The 19,423-nt window shown below is 38.0% G+C and overlaps 1 protein-coding gene across 2 annotated transcripts; it reads left to right on the top strand.

The window, feature by feature from the left end:
- Nucleotides 1-11,639: 11,639 nt before the first annotated feature.
- LOC148658194 (high-affinity choline transporter 1-like) lies at nucleotides 11,640-19,339 on the top strand. 2 transcript variants are annotated; one of them, XM_088639272.1, is made up of 9 exons: nucleotides 11,653-11,950; nucleotides 13,182-13,381; nucleotides 13,544-13,657; nucleotides 14,137-14,292; nucleotides 14,756-14,904; nucleotides 16,771-16,914; nucleotides 17,216-17,369; nucleotides 17,970-18,187; nucleotides 18,289-19,339. In XM_088639272.1, the coding sequence occupies exons 2-9, from the start codon at nucleotides 13,198-13,200 to the stop codon at nucleotides 18,823-18,825; spliced, it is 1,656 nt and encodes a 551-aa protein (XP_088495398.1). In that variant the 5' UTR covers nucleotides 11,653-11,950; nucleotides 13,182-13,197; the 3' UTR covers nucleotides 18,826-19,339. The 2 variants fall into 2 exon arrangements, with proteins under 2 accessions (XP_088495399.1, XP_088495398.1); XM_088639273.1 differs by lacking the exon at nucleotides 17,216-17,369 and having other exon boundaries at nucleotides 11,640-11,950; nucleotides 18,050-18,187.
- Nucleotides 19,340-19,423: the final 84 nt, after the last annotated feature.

Below are 19,423 nucleotides of genomic sequence, written 5' to 3'. Positions count from 1 at the left end.
CGCCGCTGTTTGGTTACTCTGTCTGGTGACCATAGCAAGATATTTTTAAAACATCGATTCCGTTACCTTATTATCAATTCCAAAACTGTAACTAAATAATTATCAATCAGATCAGTTCAGTTCAGTTTATTGTCACAGGGACAAGTGCAATGAAATGCTTATTTGCATGTATGCTCCAAGACCAAGACATTAAGGAAATACCGAAAACATAAACACAGAACAGCAGGAGACACAACAAGTTAAATAACATACAACTTGATGTTCTATCAGATCGTTATTTAATTCTTCAGGTAAGAGGTACTGTAAACTCTTACATAAATGTGTATTTGTACTGTATGAACATTTACATTTCACAAATACCTGTACTTTTCTGGTCCTACATCTGATTTACCCCCTTACCCAAACTTAAAACAGGACAATCTATACTTTGACCACTGTACATTATTCTAAGTGTCAGACATACAACTGTAAATTACCTTCATCTGGACAACCAAATTGAAGATGAATGAACACTTGTTAAGGCTAGGATATACAGTACGCATATTTGAATATTATTTAAACTAAATATGCTGGTGTGGTGAGCTGTGCTGAAAAAAGGCCAATATTATGGAAAACTGTATACATCTATACATCTTTATGATGTATATGTAGACCATGGAAAAGGTTTCAGATCATATGTATATATATTGGAACAATTTATTGGTTATGGAAACTTTAAGCTTTTTATAATTATTAAAATGTAGAAAATGTTTTTTGAAAATGTTATATAATTGAACCACAGAAATATGTTGGTAGCAGGCTTAATATAAAAATATAGTGAAAATATATAGTGTTCTAAGAGGCCATTTTCTGCATTACATCCGAGGAACAGAAGTGGTACAGAAAAAAATACACCAACTTTACATTTATTCATTGTGAATTCTCTTGCAAGGCACTGTTCGAAGACTACAAATGAGATGAACAGTTAATTGAGCTGAATATCTGATACCAAAAATGTGAGGGTGCTGCCCTCACCTGTGGTTGAGGGGGAGAGTCTCACCACAGTAAAAATTCCCCTGACAATTCTCACAGTTTTTAAAGGGATTTTTTTTTTATTTCACGGGGACCAGAGCCAATTAGTCACACAGCCATTTCTTGAAAGAAGCCACAACCATGGTCCCACAACCTTTTATGTAAAAAAAAAAATGCCTCCTGTTCTCAGTTTACAAATCGACTAACTTTACTAACTTGTAGTTTTGTGTTTCTGAAGAAGTCCACTGAGTTGATGTCATTCATATAAACAGCTGGATGATATCTTTGCAGTCTTAGATCTTAGTAATTCGTTACTAAAAACATAACTAGCTAAACGGACTAAACAGGTTCCTCTTGTTTGTAAACATGTTTAAATTATCTTATCAAGTTTTTTACTGAAAATATGATTCCCATGAAATATTACATTTTTGCAGTTAGGTAGTTAGATTTAGCTAAGTAACTGACAGTCGGGGTATTCAAAAACAGAAGACAGAGCTTTCCAACACCCTTGCGTGTCACAGAAAACGTCCACCAACAGTGCCATCTCTTGGTTGTATGAGGAAATATTTCTGACATTTTTTTAAATTAATGGTCAAGGTCTGTGAAATATAATGGTCTAATTAAAACAAGAATTCCATATCGCTGTATGTTGTAGTTATATTAATTGCAGTGCACTGTAAAAGGTTTCCGGTTTCACATGAAACAAAGACATAATTAAGATTACAATATATGGTTGAACAGTACGACCAGGAATGGCAGTTGTTCCTAGTCCGACCCGGTTTCACTAACACTGTTGTTGCTGCAGAACTACAATCTTGGTCTAAGGCAACACATGCTGTAAGGAAAAATACAACAAGCAACAATGACAATGGGTCAATTGAACCGAAACTAGAACCATCATAGAATTTCAGACAAGAGTCAATTATCTGAAAATTGGAGGAGATTCTGTCAGCTCTTTGATTAACAGCTAATAGCATCTGGCAGTGACAATGATTTCTCGTAAAAAAAAAAACCCTTGAAGGTTTTTGTTATAACAGGATGTTTGAAGTCCAGTTTCTTGGAGCACTCACATTAAGAATATCAAAATGTAATTCTCGCAGATCCTCACTATTCTAAATGGTTTTTTTTTCATGTTTTATACAACTTTTTGTCTTGTTAATGTTTGATAGGGCAGGGTTCTGGAACTTTTCATACACAGTATGTATACCTATTACACGTAAGAATGGGGATCTTTTGGAAACAAATGTACTGTAAAGAAATAAAAACGTAGAAATCACTCAAATTTGTTGTGTTTTCAGTGCATCTTAGTATCTATCATGACTTGTCCTTTTCACTGCGTTTCTGTTTTTGGGATCGAGAAATTCCTCTTTTAGGAACAGATTTTTGTCTGTTTTTAATTGTTCTTAATTCACATCGAGAAATCTTTTTATCTTGTTAATGTTTGATGGGGCAGGGTTCTGGAACTTTTCATATACAGTAGGTTTACCTATTACATGTAAGAATGTGGCCCTATCTTTCAGAAGTCTGGTGACTTTTACTCTGTTCCAGCGCTGTGGAAAAAAGCAATAATCGTGCCAGTACCCAAAAAGCCGTGTCCCTCACATAATAAAGACTACAGACCGGTAGCACTGACATCTGTTGTTATGAAATGTTTGGAGAGAATTATGGTAGCCATCCTGTGCTCAGAAGTGAACAACGTACTGGATCCATATCAGTTTGCATATAAACACCGGCAGGGCACCAGTGATCCAATTAGCAGCATTATGCGAGGTTCTTAAACACCTATAGGACCCCAATACCTATGCGTGGCTGCTGTTTCTGGACTGCAGCTCTGCATTTAATACGCTGCAACCCCATCTATTGATAAGCAAGTTGAAGAAAATGTCTGTTAACCCTAACATTATAAGATGGTACCTTTCATTTTTAACAAATCGCACACAGTATGTCAGGGTCAACAAAACTCTTTCCGAGTCACGATCCATTAGCACAGGTGCTCCTCAGGGCTGTGTGAGCTCTCTAGTTCTGTTCACAATGTATACAAATGATTGTACAAGCAGTAGTCAAAGCAACTTCACTTTCAAATTCTCAGATGATACAGCTCTGCTTGGCTTAATGCATAGAGGAAGCGGTTCATATGTGTACATGACAGAAATCCAAAGGTTTGTGCAATGGTGTGACAACAATAGCCCAATTTTGAATGTTAATAAAAACAAAAGAAATAGTTTTTGATCCCAGAGAAGTTGGTGATCACTCACATGTAGTAATCCACCACAAACTAAGAGTGTTTGGGTTTTAAAGGAAATAATGCTGCTCTTTTACCATACTGTAATCAAGAGCATTATCAGATATGGAATAACAGTGTGGTTTGGTAACTTATCAGATCGCAAATTACCCGTCTCATCCAAATAGCTTTGAAGGTCATGGGAGTGAAACAGCACTCCTCCCTGCAGACAATCTTTGAAAAAGCCATAATCAAACAGGCAAAACAAATTATATCAGACCCTTCCCACATCCTCAATTCTGAATAACAACTTCTTCCTTCTGGCAAACGTTTTAGGTATCCCAAATGTAAGTCAAACAGATACAAACATTACTTTGTTCCACTATCCATTAAAGCTGTCAATGCAAATGACAAGAAAAACACAATTTTTTACCTTTACAATCCACTAATATGTTTTGTAATGTGTTATAAGTGTTATATGTTGTTATTGATAGATACTTTATTGATCCCGTGTGGGAAATTGCAGTGCAACAGCAGCTTAGCACAGTCAACACAGCACAGTGTAACAAAATGATACAATATTACAACAATACAATACAATACAATCAGTACAGTCAGTGAGAAGTGCACTAAGAAGAGTTGCTCACAGTCCGGAATATACAAAGAACAAACCAGAACGGTACACAAAAAGTTGTATTGCATATTATAAATAAAAATATATTGCACAAGTCCCTGGCATATATTGCTCAAAAAACAGTTGTAAATGGGAAAAGCCAGATGTAAGCAGAGAGTTTACTGTTTAGTTCAAAAACAGGTCAATGTCAATGTTGCCCCTGCCCAGACATAAAGTTGATGCGTTGTACAGTCTTATGGCAGATGGCAAGAATGACCTTCTGTAGCGCTCCCTGTCGCACCATGGTTGGATCAGCCTATTGCTGAATGTGCTCTTCATTTTGTCATAGAGGGGATGGGAGACGTTGTCCATGATGGCTTCTAGTTTGGACACCATTCTCCTCTCAGCCACTACCTCCAGGGGGTCCAGGTCAGATCCAATGACAGAGCTTGCTCTCTAATGAGCTTGTTCAGCCTGTTAGCATCCCCTGCTCTAATCCCAGAGCCCCAGCACTTGCCACAACCGACTGATAGAACATATGTAGCATCTTACTACACACATTGAATGACCTGAGCCTCCTCAAGAAGTAAAGTTGGCTCTGACCCTTCTTGTAGATGGCCTGGGTGTTCTTAGACCATTCCAGTCTATCGTCGATGTGCACTCCCAGGTACTTGTATGAGTCCAATATCTCCACACCACTCCAATGGATGTAGACAGGAGTGGGTTGGACCCTTTTCCTCCTGAAATCTATCACCAGCTCCTTCGTCTTTGCCACATTCGATTGCAGGTGGTTCTCCCCACACCACTCCACAAAGCTGCGGACCAGTCCTCTGTACTCTTCATCCTGCCCACCCTTGACACATCCCACAATTGCAGAGCCGTCTGAGGACTTCTGAAAAAGGGAAAGCAGTGTACGTCTTTGGTGGGAATGGTGTTGTCTGCGCAGAAGTTAATGTAGTCAGTAACACAGACCACCATGTTGTCTATGTCGTCCCCATGTGGCTCGCAGAGCACATCCCAGTTGGTAACCTCCAAAGCACCACGTAGATCCTCCACAGCCTCCTGAGCCCATCTCCTCAAAGTCCTCATGGTCGCAGGTTGATGCTGGACAATAGGCTTGTATAGTGGTAAGCAGGACAAGGTTGTGATCTGATCTGCCAGGGGGGGAGGGCTGTGGAGCTATATGCGTCCTTAGCATTGGCATATAATAAGTCCAATGTTTTGTTTTCTCTGGTCGGGCACTTAATAAAGTGTGCGTTAAAGTTATGTGTTATACAGTACATGTGCAATAGAGTGATGTGCAATGTTTGTATTTTTTCTGCATTATATTTAAATGTACAGAAGTGCTGCGTGTCCACAAAACAATTCCCTCAGAGGACAATAAATCTTATCTTTTTGAAACAAATGTACTGAAGAAAAATAAAGGCAGAAATCACGGAAAGTTGTTGTGTATTCAGTGCATTTTAGTATCTGTCATGACTTGTCCTTTTCACTGCGTTTCTGTTTTTGGGATCCAGAAATTCCTCTTTTAGGAACAGATTTGTGTCTGTTTTTAATTGTTCTTAATTCACACCAAGAGATAAAGATTTCTCCCCAACCTTCATTTAATTTAATTGCACATTCTTCTAGTGTAAAATAATTCAGTCTCACTGCAAACTTGTAAGTGCACGATGATAAGTATGTGGAAAATGTAATTCTACACTTTCACCTTTTCACCTTTGTGAAGTAAATCTCTCATCTCACACTAAATGTTTGAGTTTAAGTTGCAGACTATTTTGTCTTCTACTGTATATGATGTACAGTATATGTAGTCCACGGGGAAGCTTTCAGGTCATATGTAAAAAATATGTCTATAAGAATGATTTACTGGTACGTATTACATGTTACAAGTAAGTATTTGAAGGATTATTTTATATTTGAGCTTTTCATAATTATCATACCAAAGAAAATCGTTTAAAAAATGCCATCGAAAAACATAAAAAAAATGATATTTTTTGGTAATAAACAGTAGAAATCTAGCTTTCTCATGGCACTAAAGACAGAACTATCGACGATAAGATGGGGAAAAGAGGTGGAGTCCAAGGAATAGCTCCAGACCTGCAATGTCTTCATTGTCTTCTTCTCCTTCACCCGGACTGGCACTGATTCTACTGGAGATCTTCCACAAGGAAGACAGCTTGTGAAGTAACTTGACTGCTTGGGTGTGGAAAAAATAGGAAAAAACTGAGTCTGAGCACACTTCTCCTGCCTGCTTTGCAAACAACTGTCTCACAATGCCATTTCATGTTTATCAGAGGAAATATTCATTATAAATGTCTTCAGGGAGCCTTGGCATGAAACAGACATGTGATAATAAACTTTATTTTATATAGTGCTTTAAAAGTAGCTTCTCAAAGTGTTTTACAGGAAAGGTAAAAAAAACATGAAGGACAGAAGATAAAAAATTTGCATAATAAACTGCCTTTGAATCTCCTCAGGGTAGGTGACTTTCTGACATCCTTCGGTGTGGCATTCGAAAGCTAAGAGGCATAACAAGAGAGGGCCCTGTCAACCAAACCCAAGACCACAATCAGATGAACAAGGGTTGTGAGGGGTGTAGGTAAGTAATACCTTTTGAGATCTAAATTCTTCTTCTTCCCATGTGTTGGTAAAGCCTGTCAGCTAGAGAAAACTACAACAAAATGGGTTAAGACTCATATATTATACATTCATTTAACATACTGTTATACAAAAACAATTAGTTCCATACAGGTTCAGATGGTAAATTAGAGATGTTTCAATACAAGTGGGATCAAGAACAGACACATCTCACCAGGCAGTGAAAAGTGTACCTTAACTGATACAGGACACTGAAGTCCTGGCATCAATATTGTAATGGATTCGGGTTCTTGGGCTTGTGCCCTTACTGCTCCCGCCCAAGTTAGTCCTTCACTACATGGACGCGAAGCCGGGTCTCATGTGTCGCTCAACAAGGGTCTTGCTGGCTGAGCTGATGAAGACCTTCCTCCACCCAGGCGGCCAACATCCCTGTTATGCGCAGGGGCATATTCGTTACACTATTAATAAATATAATTTATATGGTTCCTAAATGACGCCTCCCAAACGGTTTGGTTGAAGAGTTTGTTTCTCTCCTGTATTCTAACCCGCGTCCACAAGGTAGGTTTGACTGTAGCGTTTTTAAATTCAAGATTTTTTCAGTTAAGATACAGCAAGATTAGCAGTAACCAATGCACCTACAGTACCCGTACATGCATTTTAAGTATACTATATTTAATTTTAATTATTTGAATTTAAAGTAGTGTTTGAAGTGTTAAATATTCCGATTTAAGAACAGTTATCGGTCTGATCGTGACTTTACCTTTGCACTGCTAATCATGGGCGATTATTTTTAAACTAATTTAGAAATGTGAAACAAACATGAAATGCAAAACGAGTATTGATAATGTCATAGGAGATGGTTACCTATTTTTATTTAGTCACTATTTTATTGTTGGGATGCGTCAAGCGTTAATCTATCAATTTAACACAGGTGTAGGGGTCATTGCGTTCAGACTCAGCGAACTTTAAAAACCCATTTTGATTGAAGCCTGATAACCACCGTGCAGTATATTTCTGTTCCTTGAAAAAGGTAGCTGTCAGACTTACTGTAATCTTCAACGGCTAGAGAAAATGCTCAGACATACCCGTGTGTCCGAACCACTGCAGGACTGATATTCAAATTGAACGAGATCAACGTCAGGTGTAAATCTTGTTTGAGAGATTGACGATTTTAAACTCTTTGCAGTTGTTGTACACTACTACATTGTGAAACCTTCGATTATGATCTGGCACCAGTATAAGAGTGCTGTCATTATCTACATTGCTACTCCTGACGGTGCTGCTTGCAAGTACTTGTCTAGTATTTACTTGCTACCATACTAGACTCTTCTTATATACTGTACTTTAACTGTAGGTTATAGTTATACAGATAATTATGGATATACTTTATATATTTTTTGTATTTATTTATAATGCACATAACATGCACAACCCAATGTACTGTATTGACATACCTGTAATAAATTAATTACTGTTCCTTTGCCCAAACGTACACAAATTAGATAAATCAGGTTTATTAAACAAAACCTTGTTAGATCAACTTTTAACAGCGGATATCCAAGGGTTTATAAATGAAAACAAATTATATATGAAAGGAACTAACACCCCACTATTACAAAAAAATGAATGATAACACCTGTCTCTCATGGTGACATACTGGAAAAAAATCAAATAAAAACAAAAGAAATAGTTTTTGATCCCAGAGAAGTTGGTGATCACTCACATGTAGTAATCCACCACAAACTAAGAGTGTTTGGGTTTTAAAGGAAATAATGCTGCTCTTTTACCATACTGTAATCGAGAGCATTATCAGATATGGAATAACAGTGTGGTTTGGTAACTTATCAGATCGCAAATTACCCGTCTCATCCAAATAGCTTTGAAGGTCATGGGAGTGAAACAGCACCCCTTCCTGCAGACAATCTTTGAAAAAGCCATAATCAAACAGGCAAAACAAATTATATCAGACCCTTCCCACATCCTCAATTCTGAATAACAACTTCTTCCTTCTGGCAAATGTTTTAGGTATCCCAAATGTAAGTCAAACAGATACAAACATTACTTTGTTCCACTATCCATTAAAGCTGTCAATGCAAATGACAAGGATAAACACAATTTTTTACCTTTACAATCCACTAATATGTTTTGTAATGTGTTATAAGTGTTATATGTTGTTATAGATAGATACTTTATTGATCCCGTGAGGGAAATTGCAGTGCAACAGCAGCTTAGCACAGTCAACACAGCACAGTGTAACAAAATGATACAATATTACAACAATACAATACAATACAATCAGTACAGTCAGTGAGAAGTGCACTAAGAAGAGTTGCTCACAGTCCGGAATATACAAAGAACAAACCAGAACGGTACACAAAAAGTTGTATTGCATATTATAAATAAAAATATATTGCACAAGTCCCTGGCATATACTGCTCAAAAAACAGTTGTAAATGGGAAAAGCCAGATGTAAGCAGAGAGTTTACTGTTTAGTTAAAAAACAGGTCAATGTCAATGTTGCCCCTGCCCAGACATAAAGTTGATGCGTTGTACAGTCTTATGGCAGATGGCAAGAATGACCTTCTGTAGCGCTCCCTGTCGCACCATGGTTGGATCAGCCTATTGCTGAATGTGCTCTTCATTTTGTCATAGAGGGGATGGGAGACGTTGTCCATGATGGCTTCTAGTTTGGACACCATTCTCCTCTCAGCCACTACCTCCAGGGGGTCCAGGTCAGATCCAATGACAGAGCTTGCTCTCTAATGAGCTTGTTCAGCCTGTTAGCATCCCCTGCTCTAATCCCAGAGCCCCAGCACTTGCCACAACCGACTGATAGAACATATGTAGCATCTTACTACACACATTGAATGACCTGAGCCTCCTCAAGAAGTAAAGTTGGCTCTGACCCTTCTTGTAGATGGCCTGGGTGTTCTTAGACCATTCCAGTCTATCGTCGATGTGCACTCCCAGGTACTTGTATGAGTCCAATATCTCCACACCACTCCAATGGATGTAGACAGGAGTGGGTTGGACCCTTTTCCTCCTGAAATCTATCACCAGCTCCTTCGTCTTTGCCACATTCGATTGCAGGTGGTTCTCCCCACACCACTCCACAAAGCTGCGGACCAGTCCTCTGTACTCTTCATCCTGCCCACCCTTGACACATCCCACAATTGCAGAGCCGTCTGAGGACTTCTGAAAAAGGGAAAGCAGTGTACGTCTTTGGTGGGAATGGTGTTGTCTGCGCAGAAGTTAATGTAGTCAGTAACACAGACCACCATGTTGTCTATGTCGTCCCCATGTGGCTCGCAGAGCACATCCCAGTTGGTAACCTCCAAAGCACCACGTAGATCCTCCACAGCCTCCTGAGCCCATCTCCTCAAAGTCCTCATGGTCGCAGGTTGATGCTGGACAATAGGCTTGTATAGTGGTAAGCAGGACAAGGTTGTGATCTGATCTGCCAGGGGGGGAGGGCTGTGGAGCTATATGCGTCCTTAGCATTGGCATATAATAAGTCCAATGTTTTGTTTTCTCTGGTCGGGCACTTAATAAAGTGTGCGTTAAAGTTATGTGTTATACAGTACATGTGCAATAGAGTGATGTGCAATGTTTGTATTTTTTCTGCATTATATTTAAATGTACAGAAGTGCTGCGTGTCCACAAAACAATTCCCTCAGAGGACAATAAATCTTATCTTTTTGAAACAAATGTACTGAAGAAAAAAAAAGGCAGAAATCACGGAAAGTTGTTGTGTATTCAGTGCATTTTAGTATCTGTCATGACTTGTCCTTTTCACTGCGTTTCTGTTTTTGGGATCCAGAAATTCCTCTTTTAGGAACAGATTTGTGTCTGTTTTTAATTGTTCTTAATTCACACCAAGAGATAAAGATTTCTCCCCAACCTTCATTTAATTTAATTGCACATTCTTCTAGTGTAAAATAATTCAGTCTCACTGCAAACTTGTAAGTGCACGATGATAAGTATGTGGAAAATGTAATTCTACACTTTCACCTTTTCACCTTTGTGAAGTAAATCTCTCATCTCACACTAAATGTTTGAGTTTAAGTTGCAGACTATTTTGTCTTCTACTGTATATGATGTACAGTATATGTAGTCCACGGGGAAGCTTTCAGGTCATATGTAAAAAATATGTCTATAAGAATGATTTACTGGTACGTATTACATGTTACAAGTAAGTATTTGAAGGATTATTTTATATTTGAGCTTTTCATAATTATCATACCAAAGAAAATCGTTAAAAAATTGCCATCGAAAAACATAAAAAATTTGATATTTTTTGGTAATAAACAGTAGAAATCTAGCTTTCTCATGGCACTAAAGACAGAACTATCCACGATAAGATGGGGAAAAGAGGTGGAGTCCAAGGAATAGCTCCAGACCTGCAATGTCTTCATTGTCTTCTTCTCCTTCAACCGGACTGGCACTGATTCTACTGGAGATCTTCCACAAGGAAGACAGCTTGTGAAGTAACTTGACTGCTTGGGTGTGGAAAAAATAGGAAAAAACTGAGTCTGAGCACACTTCTCCTGCCTGCTTTGCAAACAACTGTCTCACAATGCCATTTCATGTTTATCAGAGGAAATATTCATTATAAATGTCTTCAGGGAGCCTTGGCATGAAACAGACATGTGATAATAAACTTTATTTTATGTAGTGCCTTTAAAAGTAGCTTCTCAAAGTGTTTTACAGGAAAGGTAAAAAAAACAACAAGGACAGAAAAAATTAGCATCATAAACTGCCTTTGAATCTCTTCAGGGTAGGTGACTCTCTGACATCCTTCGGGGTGCCATACGAAAGCTAAGAGGCATAACAAGAGAGGGCCCTGTCAACCAAACCCAAGACCACAATCAGATGAACAAGGGTTGTGAGGGGTGTAGGTAAATAATACATTTTGAGATCTAAATTCTTCTTCTTCCCATGTGTTGGTAAAGCCTGTCAGCTAGAGAAAACTATCACAAAATGGGCTAAGACTCATATATTATACATGCATTTAACATACTGTTATACAAAAACAAAGTTCAGATGGTAAATTAGAGATGTTTCAATACAAGTGGGCTCAAGAACAGACACATCTCACCAGGCAGTGAAAAGTGTACCTTAACTGATACAGGACACTTATTTATTTTTAACATTCCTCTGAACAACTGCTAAGGATTGGCAAAGTACAGTACGTAGCAAATCGCACTGAAGTCCTGGCATCAATATTGTAATGGATTCGGGTTCTTGGGCTTGTGCCCTTACTGCTCCCGCCTAAGTTAGTCCTTCACTAACGCGAAGCCGGGTCTCATGTGTCGCTCAACAAGGGTCTTGCTGGCTGAGCTGATGAAGACCTTCCTCCGCCCGGGCGGCCAACATCCCTGTTATGCGCAGGGGCATATTCGTTACACTATTAATAAATAGAATTTATATGGTTCCTAAATGACGCCTCCCAAACGGTTTGGTTGAAGAGTTTGTTTCTCTCCTGTATTCTAACCCGCGTCCACAAGGTAGGTTTGACTGTAGCGTTTTTAAATTCAAGATTTTTTCAGTTAAGATACAGCAAGATTAGCAGTAACCAATGCACCTACAGTACCTGTACATGCATTTTAAGTATACTATATTTAATTTTAATTATTTGAATTTAAAGTAGTGTTTGAAGTGTTAAATATTCCGATTTAAGAACAGTTATCGGTCTGATCGTGACTTTACCTTTGCACTGCTAATCATGGGCGATTATTTTTAAACTAATTTAGAAATGTGAAACAAACATGAAATGCAAAACGAGTATTGATAATGTCATAGGAGATGGTTACCTATTTTTATTTAGTCACTATTTTATTGTTGGGATGCGTCAAGCGTTAATCTATCAATTTAACACAGGTGTAGGGGTCATTGCGTTCAGACTCAGCGAACTTTAAAAACCCATTTTGATTGAAGCCTGATAACCACTGTGCAGTATATTTCTGTTCCTTGAAAAAGGTAGCTGTCAGACGTACTGTAATCTTCAACAGCTAGAGAAAATGCTCAGACATACCCGTGTGTCCGAACCACTGCAGGACTGATATTCAAATTGAACGAGATCAACGTCAGGTGTTAATCTTGTTTGAGAGATTGACGATTTTAAACTCTTTGCAGTTGTTGTACACTACTACATTGCGAAACCTTCGATAATGATCTGGCACCAGTATAAGAGTGCTGTCAATAACTACATTGCTACTCCTGACGGTGCTGCTTGCAAGTACTTGTCTAGTATTTACTTGCTACCATACTAGACGCTTCTTATATACTGTACTTTAACTGAAGGTTATAGTTATACAGATAATTATGGATATACTTTATATATTTTTTGTATTTATTTATAATGCACACAACATGCACAACCCAATGTACTGTATTGACATACCTGTAATAAATTAATTACTGTTCCTTTGCCCAAACGTACACAAATTAGGTAAATCAGGTTTATTAAACAAAACCTTGTTAGATCTACTTTTAACAGCGGATATCCAAGGGTTTATAAATGAAAACAAATTATATATGAAAGGAACTAACACCCCACTATTACAAAAAAATGAATGATAACACCTGTCTCTCATGGTGACATACTGGAAAAAAATCAGGTAGTTACATTATGAACGAAATATACAGTACCTGCATAGTTTTTTCACATTACTTGAGGATCTGTATGACAAACTGTGTTGTTTATATATTTTTTGTTTTCTTTTGTGCATTTCTCAGGAATCTACAGGATAAGATGGCTGTCAATATCCCTGGCCTGATAGCTGTCATTGTGTTTTACATAGTCATCCTTGTTACTGGAATCTGGGCTTCTAGAAAGTCCAGAAAGGAAGAAAAGAAGTGCACAGGGAACAGGAGTGAAGTCACTATGGTTGGAGGTCGCAATATTCATGTTTTCATTGGGATTTTTACCATGACAGGTAAGATGCCCAGATGTGTTCATGTGCCTGTAACACACTGGAACACATTCTAAGTAGGAGAATTTGAGGTAGATTCTGTTCTTCTCCTACAAGGGCCCAAAATGTTTCCTCAGTGAATGAAGATTTAACAATTAACAGCAGTGTTTTTTTGTATGTTTTCAGCCACGTGGGTTGGAGGAGGCTATATCATAGGGACAGCAGAAGCAGTTTATGTTCCTACACAGGGCTTGATCTGGGCACTGGGACCCCTGGCATATGTGATCAACTTTGTTGTTGGTGAGTAAATGTCCCATTAGTGGAGAAGACACCTGCATGATGACTATATCAGGTCTATCAGTTATCCTAGAGATCACAATCGATCAGATTTTATAAACCCTAAATCTGTCAATCATTTATTGTATTGAAGCAGGCAATTGTTCGGCAAATTAGTGTAAAGGTCATTTGATATGAATCTACTAAAACCCTGTTCTGTTCAAGGACAACCTGACTTAACAGAACCTATTCATTTACTTAATTAATTTTCAAAATTGATCAAAACTCGAAAGTATACCAAGTCTTCACAAATTGATGATTTAACAGTGATCTATAAGACTTACTGGATGGTGGCTCTTTAGGACCAGGGTTGGACACCTTGTACTACTGTATACTCTCAGCGAAATACCTTACACAATATGGGTGATAAAGTGAAAGAGATTGTCACATTACCTGTATGGCTTTACACCATAAAACATTTCAGCACCACTTTTTCAAATTAGGTGGGATTTTCTTTGCCAAGCCAATGAGATCCAAACAGTATGTGACAATGATGGATCCATTTCAACAAAAATATGGAAACACACTCACAAGTTTTCTTCTAATACCTGCTTTCGTTGGAGATGTATTATGGGTGGCTTGCGTTCTAAGCGCTTTAGGTAAGTAAAAGCTCAACTTCTCTTTGTAAACAAAAGAATGTGTTATTTTTATATATAATATTAAAAATACAACTAAAACCACTTCATAACATGTAAAATACAGTTATGAATCAAAACATGTGTGATTTCCATTCAGCTGTCTCTTACGTTCTCCTTTTCAACAATGTAAGACACTAGTCGTCAACACAATTGTTAAAGAGCATTATTTCAAAGCAGTTCGATGAAGAAGCCAGTAAAAGGGCTGTTATTCTGCAAGAATGAGAAATCAAAATAATTGTCACCGTCTTAACATAATGAGGACAATTTCTTTTTCTTTGGCATTAACAGTGCCGTTTTGCACATAGTGTAGTCAGAATACCTAGACGGCTGTTTGCCAGAGGCAGCGTTTTTTATCTGAGAAGCAATGACAATGAACATTTTTTCAGATGTGTCATGGGCATTTTGTTTTAATAAACTGTTACAGGAGGAACAATGAGTGTTATACTGGACATATCTTCCGTTCACTCAATCCTAATCTCGGCTTTAGTGGCCATAGTATATACACTGTTGGGAGGCCTGTACTCGGTAGCATACACAGATGTAATTCAGCTAACTACCATGCTGATCAGTCTGGTAAGTGAACACTATTTTTTTCTTATAATGTTTTATATGCATGTGGTGCAATTCTAGTCCAAAGACACTTTTATTTAGGAAATGCAAATTATACTTTAAAACTGTGCTTTTATGTATTTATAGTATTTCTACAAACAACGCAATGAGCATGATGGATCAAAGTTATGTAGAATTCACAAGAGGAGCCCAGAGTTTCCGTCTTTAATGGCAGGCTATCAAATTGTCTTTGTGTGTTTTTATACAGTAATGAAGCCTTTATATGGTACCACAGTCTTCCGTTAATCCATCTATCCACCCATTGTCTAACTGCTACATCACATTCAGGGTCACAGGAGAGCAAGAGCCCATGTTGGCAAATAATGGGCAAACTGTGCACACACACACACACACACACACACACACACACACACACACACACACACACACACACACACACACACACACACACACACACACACACACACACACACACACACACTAGCAACAGGGCCAATTCCTTTCAGAAGGCAGTTAACCAACCTGTATGTCCTCGGACTGTGGGAGGAAAGCTACAGTATGTGAACCAGGGAGAACATTCAAACTCCATGCAGATAGTACCCCAGGTCCAGAATTGAACCTAGGGACCCAGTGCTGCACGGCTCTGCTAGCCACAGAGAAACTGCTGTCCATTTCCATGAATACCACAAGTCCAGAGTGACACAAAGGGATATCCATAATAAAGATTAAGAAGTTTGTTACTACAAAAAGCAACATCAAGTATTATTTGATCAAAGTACCAGTTCAGTAGTTTGAATTTGAGCTTTTACCTCTTACCTTTATTTCAGACATACCATTTTGGTAGATTCTGAGATCCAATAAAATTGTCTAAAAACTACCTAGTACTACAGGAAAAGCTGAAAAGTTGTGACATGACTTTGATTGTTTACATAGCTAAGCAAGTGTCTATAACAACTGCACAAGCCTTCAACACTCTTAGGCAGAATTCCATTGAATTGAGATTCTGTATTTCGAACTTCCACTGAGACAGTTTAATACCTTATAATACTTTTTATGGTTTAATACTTTGTGTTATAGATTTGACCAGAAAAGATCTAAATCCTGACAATTCTGGCTTTACTGTGGCTGCTGTCAGCCCCTGTTTACTTGTTTCAACAGCTGATGATGTTGTAGATATGCAGGGTAATTTTGGAAACCATGGTTTCTTGGCACAATCTAGTGACTTGTGTCTCTAGTGACACACTGTGAGCAAGGTGCTCTGTTAGGAAAGCCAAGAAGTGAGTAAAATAACCAAAGTCTAAAGAGTCTGTTAGAGGTCTACTGTAGCTAACTTTGATACATGGAATTGTGGAAATCTGAAAGAAGCTACATACTGAAGAAACATTGGTGGAGCCAATCTGTATCAAGAAACAGATGAACAAGATCCTCAAAGTGGTTAACTACTAAAATCCAAATGAGCTAGGTAAGACACAAGAACAAGGCTGGACAGTCATGCTGTTTTCCAGAATGCATAGATCACAGAAAAATACTGTAGCAACATTGGTGGAGCTGTTTAGATTATAAAGAGATTATAAACTCTGCTTCTCACTGTGCCACAGTAACGTTTATGTACAGTATGTAATATGGACTTTGTATATTATTAATTCAGTATCTGTGCAACACTAAGAAAAAAAGGACTTGCATTTTGCTTTTCACAAAAATATTTTTATTTTATTTTTGTAGGATAATAAATGCACTGCAGCATACAGTATTTCTAGCAAAAAATCTACCAGTGTATCTTTATGATAATTATATAAACAAAAATAAATAAATACATAAATAAATTAAAAATGCTGATTCCTTCAAAGGTTTGTGCTCTTTTAATCACAGGGGCTTTGTATCCCATTTGTAATGAAGAATCCAGCATCCACAGATATCAGATTTACAGCCGTTCATGAACTGTTTCAAGCTCCGTGGATTGGGAAACTAGAGCTGAGTGATGCGGGCAAATGGATAGATGATCTTCTGATTTTTGTAAGTTTGATGCCATGAGAAACTCACCTACCAAAGCCTCTATGTCAATATTAGTCATAAATGCCATTGACCATTGTGAATCTAAATAATGTCCTGTAAAGAAGGCCTTGTATCTTACTTTTAATTATTTTCCCTATAAATATTAGTAAATGGTGTGTTGTAAAACCAGTTTTTCGAGTTATGTAGTAATCTTCTGCTTGTTTCAGACAAAGTATTATGCTATAGTTTGTAGTTTCCATTACAGTGTAGCTGGCATGCTGACCTGTTTTGTTGTCTTTTTAATATTTCATATTAACTTCAGGCTCTAGGAGGAGTTTGCTATCAAGCGTTCTACCAGAGAGTGCTGTCTGCTGCATCTCCCTGCCAAGCCCAAGTTACATGCTTTGCTGCAGCCATCTTTTCTTTCATCTTGGCTGTCCCCTCTGTGCTTATTGGAGCCACAGCAGTGTCAACCGGTGCATTTTTTTATTTTAATTTCATTCCCCTGTCCCTTTTTTGGGGGATTTCACCTCCTTTAGATTTTAATGCTGGGTTGCTTTAAGTAAACGGAGACCTACTCAAATGCTCTTACATGTATCTATTAATAGGCCTAGCAATTCAGTTTCTTATCAATTCAGTTTCAAGTAAGGAAATAATCTACAATTTGTGAAAGATTCTGTGAGAGTGAAAGTACACTATATCAATAGCAAATGGAACCATTTATAATCCTGAATTACTTATTGTGTCATTGTAAACAGTACTGCTTTGTAACCAGGTACATTTGAAAGTCATGATTTCAGCATGAGTATTAATGACTAATGACTAAAACTAATGTTACGCCTTTGATGTTCCAGGATGTTTTGTTGTTCCTCTATCAACACTGATGTTATAAGCACTATTATACTGTACAAGCCTTCCGTACTAGTTAAATGAACAGTCAGTACATTTGAACTACAGTATTGTGAATAAACATTCGGCTTTAGTATTATGTTTTAATGTACTGCAGCAATGGTTTTTATACATGTTAGAACTCATTGTAAAAATACCTGTGGTCTCATTTTACGGCTCTGTTTCAGACTGGAACCAGACGAGCTATGGCTTACCCACACCATTTGAGAGAGGTGAAGCCGCTAAGATTCTCCCCATCTCGCTGCAGCACCTCTGTCCACCCTACATCTCCATCGCTGGTATCGGGGCCATCGCAGCAGCGGTGATGTCTTCAGTGGACTCTGCCATGCTGTCTTCTGCCTCCCTGTTCGCACAAAATATCTACAAGAACATCTTGAGAAAAACGGTGAGCCTTGTTACCTGCGATAAACATAAGGACAGTTTATATTGCTATCACACATGAGTATTTTACTCATTTGTTTTGCTGTTTCAATGCTATATCTCCAGGCTTCTGAGAACGAAGTGGTGTGGGTGGTGAGAGTTTCTGTGCTCGTCGTTGGGTTGTGCGGAACAGGCCTCGCCGTCACAGCAGACACTGTCTATGGATTCTGGCTGATAAGTGGAGATGTGATTTACACTGTGCTTTTCTCTCAGCTCATCTGTGTTCTGTATTTCCCCAGTACTAATAGTTATGGTGCTGCTGCAGGCTTTGTTGTGGGCGCAGTGCTAAGGTTATTAGGAGGCGAGCCCGTACTCAGCATCCCACCAGTGATTCATTTCCCTTACTGTAGACTCATTGACGGGGTCTATGTCCAATATTTTCCATTCAGAACCCTGGCAATGCTGCTTTCTTTAATCACAATCATGCTTGGCTCCTTCCTGGCATCATTGCTGTTCAACAGAGGTCTTCTGCCAGAAAGGTGGGACGTATTTCAAGTTAAGAAGCACAATGATAAAATTCTCAGAAGATCACACTATGAGGAAATGTGTTTAGATGATAAACTAGAAGTTTATGAGGACTCACCTGTTGAAGAGGAATCCTAGAAGACTTGTACAGTATATATACTGTATATATATACTGAGAACTATTAGGAATGCAACTAATGAGGGTTGGAACCAATAGTATGTAATGTCAGTATATACAGTACTTTAAGACTGACATGATTTATATCTTCAGTCTACATTAAACAAAAACCCTATGGATTATGGTAATTACTTAACTATTGAGTGTTCTGTTATGGTTGTTAATGTATTCATAAACCAACCCTTAATAGCAGGATATATGAAGTTCAGTTTCTTGCGGCAGTCCAAACTAGATTATCAAAATGTATATTTCCTAAATTATCACCATTCTAAATCTTTGTGTAACATTGTTTCTTTTTAAATGTGTTATCCAAATTATTTTTGTGTTGGTGTTTGATGGTCTAGGACTCTGGAACAAGTCAGTATTTCTAGCATGCATTTGGTTTTCCTATTCAGTGTAAGGAAATGTGAATTTTTGGATAAACAAATGTACTGAGGGAAATTAAAAATGTAAGAAATACTACTGGTTAAAATACTCATTTGTGGTGTTTTTAATGCTTCCTAGTGTCTATCATGTTGAGTTTCTTTCACTGTCTTTCTGTTTTTTGGCATCCATAAA

The sequence above is a fragment of the Lepisosteus platostomus genome, chromosome 7, assembly GCF_059453375.1.
Source record: "Lepisosteus platostomus isolate fLepPlt1 chromosome 7, fLepPlt1.hap1, whole genome shotgun sequence".
Classification (NCBI taxonomy): Eukaryota; Metazoa; Chordata; class Actinopteri; order Semionotiformes; family Lepisosteidae; genus Lepisosteus; species Lepisosteus platostomus.
The sequence above is the reverse complement of the archived record's forward strand: the minus strand, read 5'-3'. Positions and strand labels throughout refer to the sequence as shown.

What these genes read in the sequence shown, in the direction of transcription:
- LOC148658194 (XM_088639272.1), top strand. Translation starts at nt 13,198, where the DNA reads ATGGCTGTCAATATCCCTGGCCTGATAGCTGTCATTGTGTTTTACATA. An exon ending in CTACCATGCTGATCAGTCTG is followed by an intron (nt 14,905 to 16,770) that starts GTAAGTGAACAC and finishes TTTTAATCACAG; the next exon opens with GGGCTTTGTATCCCATTTGT. An exon ending in TAGATGATCTTCTGATTTTT is followed by an intron (nt 16,915 to 17,215) that starts GTAAGTTTGATG and finishes TATTAACTTCAG; the next exon opens with GCTCTAGGAGGAGTTTGCTA.